Here is a 5,584-nt window from a genome sequence, read left to right as displayed (position 1 = left end):
CATTTCACTTGAATCTTCGTGTGGATGAGGCTTGAGATATCTTCTATTCAAATGCTTCATCATAGGAAAACACTAGTGATCATAAACCCTAGTTTTTAGCTTGATTTGGAGGAATAGATTGATCAAATATCATGTGTATTTATGACCGCTTGAACCAGCTTTAGCACTTGCTTGTATTCATGTGTTGTTGTCTTCACAAATACTTTAAAGGATGTTGAGTCTTTGGGTGTTGTCATCATTAAAGCCATGATGTTATCAGGGCTAAGCACATCTTTCTTTTCTAAGAGCTTTAATCACTTTATTCGTACAAGTAAATAGTTCCATAATACTTGCACCATTTTTGTCAGTGTCCATCCTCATCATGTTGCCTTGGGAGGATTTGGAACATGAATGATCTTTGCAAGACAGACTTCTTAAAATTCACTCACGCCTTATATTCAGCATGGTGCAATACTCATATGTTTTTTTGATTGGGCTTGAATGTTGTTTATTATCGTACATGGGCTCCGTTCTAGTGTTTTCTTTTCCATCCCTTTTTGATTTTAATATCCCCCTCTCATTTGCATCCCTTATTCTTTATTTCGTGTTACTCTCTTTACCTTTAATGTAACATTCATCATGCGTCATGACCGCATCTATTGATGTCGCAAGCTTCTGCGCTAGGAACTCATTAAAATGTATCGTCTTAAGGCCGTTATGGAAGGATCATACAAACATCTCTTGATTAGGATGGATGAATTTGGTGGTTTCATTGTTAAAGCGGGCCAGGTATTATGGTAATGACTTGATTTGTCCCTGACGGACATCGAAGAGACTTCTGGTTGACACCTTTTTATGATTGCTGCCAGAAAAGTTATGTATTATTTTCCTAGGCAAGTCTTGATAAATGGTCACAGAGAACCTCAGAAGACTCATATACCAGCGTAAAGCGGCGTCTTTCAGTGTCCTTCAATCAGCTTGCATTTTATTGAGTTAGTGGCACCAGTGATGGTCATCTAAGTTTTAACCGTTATGATATGCTTTTGAGGGTCACTCATGCCACCAATGGTTTCGAATGAAAATGTCTAGAAATTATCTTGGACTTGATCATTCCAAATTTTTGGCATTAGAGGTTGCGGATCAACCAGATCCTCCAGTTCCCCACCTTTAAGTTGGGGTTGGTGTTAATTTTGTTGTAACACTAGTACATTGTCCTGCAATAGTTTGTTCTGACGATGCAAATCTTCCACAACGATGAGTAGCTTCTCCGCAGTAGCCTACGACCTTTGATTACTGTTGTTGGCTGCTCGATGAGAACGATAGTTCAAAGAGTTTTATGTGGCCCCATGGTGGGCGCCAAATGTTCACGTAAGAGTACCAATTGATAATCCTTCTGATGCAGGTTAGAAAAAGTCACAACGAATAACTATTCTCTAAGAAATTAAGTCTATCTTTTTCGGTTGATGTACCCCTCTTTTATACTTACTCTCGATTGCATGATCCCAAGATCAACATAATTGGCATTCTTGGTCATTGAGACACACTTAAATGTGCATATGTCATATAATAATGATCCATAAATGTTTGTCGGTTGATATCTTGCTTAGGGCGGCCTTTGTCACGCCAAATTCCCGAGCATGAGCTGTGCTAACCTCGATTACAACCATAATCTGACTCGCCATTATTTTCTTAAATGTACAGAACTCTCAAATATAAGACTACAACCATAATCTGACTCGCCATTATTTTCTTAGATGTACACAACTCCCAAACATAAGACTCATAGGAGTGAAATACTTAAGAGAAAAGTCATTTGAATAACCCAACCCTCGGATTTTCCTAAGGCTATGTTTGGGAGTTTGGAGGGGAAGGGAGGGGAGGATTTTGAAAAATAGGAAGAATTGGGTGAAAAAGATAAAAAGATTTTGGGTATGAGGGTTTTGGAGGGTTTGAGTTTATTCATAACACCAAAAACCCCATAAAATGGGGAACTCAAAAATTATATTGAACGAGGGTTTTGGAGGATTTTGAAGGGCTTACATAAATTTTCCAAATATCTTTTAGGTTGTTATAGTATTCTAAAAATTAAAAATTTAGTAATGATGATGACTCTTTTATCATTCTAAACAAAATCATTTTTCAAAAAATGTCAAATATTTTTCTATATTTTTTTAAAATTTTGTTTTTGGAAGTCTTCCCCTCCCCTTCCCTTCAAACTCCCAAACATAGCCTGAGATGTAAAACGCTATGCTATTAATAACGTTATGCTATTAATGAGTATTAATAACGTTATGCTATTAATGAGGTGTTTTATTGGTTTATTCTCTAATCTGATGAGATATGCCGGATTGGGCAATAATGGATGTGGGTGCATTGTATTTGTATCATTATGTGATGAAATTACCAACGTCTTCAGTAGTAGTAGTAGTTGAACTTAGTCATAAAAGTCCGACCCAGTTGCCAACCTTTTTTGCATAATTGTATTTTAGGTACATTACAATAAAAACAAAACATGGTGGGGCTCCAATACTTGCTACCATAGACAAAAGTGTAACCTTGTATACTTTTTTTTTTTGATTGGTGTAACCTTGTATACTTACAAGGTGGAATTGGTGATAAAATTTATGCAACGTCTCAATGGCTTAGTAGAGCATAACGCATGCACTTGTCCTATTAGGAGTCGCATTTGGGCCACTCTAGTGGAGGCTGGAACTGGTCCTCTACTAATAGATCACAAAATTTGAAGCCTCCGTTCTAAAGTGTTTGTGAATAATCAAAAATGAATTTTAATTTGATTGGACCTGAAGGATCTAAGCACTAGTAGAATGCTTAACAATGACTCTAGATATGCAATTCTCTGATGCAGAAATGTACTTAACAATCAAATTTGTAGACATGGCAGCAAATGTGTAGTAGATTGCTTATATGCACAAGCCAACGCAATAATATTAAATTACAGAATAAATGAACAAATTCATTGAGCCGAACTGTACTATTAATGTATAGTAGTTCAAATCGATCACCATTTAGTTCACAAGCTTCACACTTTCATTTTTCACATAAGACAAAAAATTCACGTTAAAAACAGCAAAACAAGGACCATTGACAACTATTATTATTATTATTATAAAATAAAAGAAGAATAAATTTTGTCAATCATCACTGATCAACTTTTACACGAAACCAATATATCTAACTTGAAATACAGCAATGCCGCCCCTCAAAACTATTCACGATCCACCTGTCAACAAGAAAAAAAACATTCAATATTTTCACGTAAAGTTAATTATTGACAAAAAGCATCACAATTATTTAGCATAATTTGTCCCTTTTTATATTTCCTTCCTTCGTCCAAATAATTCAACTTACACAAAATAATATTAGTTTTAATTTATTACGCATCATTTGTTCGTAATCCAAATTCAGTCGTGAAAATTAGTTTTACACAACTTTGCAAAAACAAACACTTGGTGTGCAAGATTAACGATAAAAATCAAATAAAATCCATATAGTTGGATCTAAGAAGAATAATACTCAAATTTCTAGATAATTTATCTTAAAGAATAAATTATAGTTAATTCACATCAGCAACAACAATCACAATCAATCTCGACGATCTGTACAGATCGAAATTGTAAAAGCATGTGATCGCAACAACGCGATCATGACGGTTTATGAAAACATTGCAAGCTAGTATAGAGAGAAAAGATACTTACATAGAAGATGATCATGATTGATCCTTAGTGATAGCATAGATGGCATATAGAATTCCAGGAAGATAACCAAAAAGTGTGAGCACCAAACAGAGCCAGAACTCAATCTATAAAACACAAAACAACCAAACAATTAAGCATGAAAAAATCACCATAGAGAGAAATCAAGGGAAAATGAAGGGAAGAGGTTTTAGTTACTTTGCAGCCAAATTTGAGGAATACGCCGAGAGGTGGAAGGAGGATGGCAACAATGATATCGACGCAGGTAGCTGTGCCCATTTTCTCTTTCTTCTTCTTGTTGTTACTGGTTGGTTAGGTATGAGAGACTTGGAGAGAATGTGATGCGGAGGATTAAGACGAGGGAGGTTTTGATTTATAGAACGTGGAGTACACCCGAGTTTCCGTTTCTTAATCGTGTTTTTGGGCCGTGTGGATTTTTTTGTTTGTTTTTTGTTTTTGGTCAAAGATTAAAAGACTAGAGTTTTTCAAGATAGGAAAAAAGTGATAGAACTTTTAATATTGTTTTCTTTTCCATTAAGAAATTGAATAGAATTAATTATATTTATTTCATTAAGAAATAGAACAAAATTATTTATTTTTAATGTGTTAAATAATTATTTATTTTGTTTTATTTATTTATTTTTATTTAGTATCAGCCTCAAGTTTGATCCAATGAGAAGAGTCCAACATAATCATAGAAGTTAGAAAATAAAAATATTTATAATAGGGTGATTTCATGATGATGACACCAAAGGACAAAATATATTTTTTGATACATTTGATGGGTAAAATGTTTAGGACTATGGAGGAAGCAAAGACGTGCCATAGAAAGTTGTTCATTCTAAGGCGGGGAGCCATAACTTGATTTAGAGAGTTGAGTAACGAGTCTATCAACTTGTGGGGTGAGCTTCACAATTTTTTTATGTGCATTTCAAGACATTCTAAAAGCAATCCAAATCGATGAAAAGTTTGGGATCCATTAAACAAGAGAAAGATGAGGCACTACGATCTGAAACTGAAAGGTTCAACAAGGTAGAAATATTAGTGGAACATCCCAATGACAAGATGAATAAATACTTACTCATTCTTGGACTCCATCCAAGATCCAGGTTTACCGAAAGCATTGGAAACATAACTCTTAAAACCTTTGAAAATGTGCTAGCCTTAGCCGAAAAATATATACAATACGAGGAAAAATTAATACATAGCAAGCTAATATATAACAGAGTATTTGACACAATAGAAATTAGTAGAAGAGGAAATGATGAGACCTAACATAGATCAAAACACCATTAAGGTAACGACTGAACTAAACGATTAAAAAAGAAACCCGAACACATCATGCAATAGTGCTTCAATACTAAGTTTAGAGAAGAGAGGGTCGAAACACCAAAGCCTATCTAAGAACCTCATGGAGTGTACAACTCCTGATATTGTCGCTTTCATCGATGGAATGACCATAACACTAACAAATGTGTTCAACTAAAGGCTGTTATTGGAGATCTGATTAAAAAAGGAAGATTGTTCAAGTTTTCTCACCAGAACAAAAGTAATCCAATGAGAAGGCCAGAGGATGGTAGCCCTTCGAGAAAAAGAAGCGAAGCAGCATAGATAACCAAAAAGGAGAATCATGATGACGAAGAAGAAAACAAATTATCAATTGCTTATATGATGGCGAGAGGGGCATTTAGCGAATTCAAAAAATCTACAATATTGATGAATGTCAATGAAGAACCTCAACAATCGTGGGAGACCATCTCCACCAACATTCAGACAAATCTACATAAAGTGAATAATGAGGTTAGACGATTAGGCCAACTTTTTTTTGACCAAGGCACACTAATTACAACATGAATAGTTTCACGCGGGTTCCCTCATTCCAAAGGGTTCTC

At 35.0% G+C, this 5,584-nt stretch overlaps 1 protein-coding gene across 1 annotated transcript; it reads right to left on the bottom strand.

The window, feature by feature from the left end:
• Positions 1-2,956: 2,956 nt before the first annotated feature.
• Positions 2,957-4,143, bottom strand: LOC131610501 (hydrophobic protein RCI2B-like). The gene is made up of 3 exons (XM_058882464.1): positions 3,891-4,143; positions 3,696-3,799; positions 2,957-3,220 (listed from the first exon to the last, which is right to left on the bottom strand). The coding sequence occupies exons 1-2, from the start codon at positions 3,969-3,971 to the stop codon at positions 3,707-3,709; spliced, it is 174 nt and encodes a 57-aa protein (XP_058738447.1). The 5' UTR covers positions 3,972-4,143; the 3' UTR covers positions 2,957-3,220; positions 3,696-3,706.
• Positions 4,144-5,584: the final 1,441 nt, after the last annotated feature.

Source organism: Vicia villosa, linkage group LG6 (genome assembly GCF_029867415.1).
Source record: "Vicia villosa cultivar HV-30 ecotype Madison, WI linkage group LG6, Vvil1.0, whole genome shotgun sequence".
Lineage (NCBI taxonomy): Eukaryota > Viridiplantae > Streptophyta > Magnoliopsida > Fabales > Fabaceae > Vicia > Vicia villosa.
This window is presented reverse-complemented; position numbering and strand designations above follow the sequence as displayed.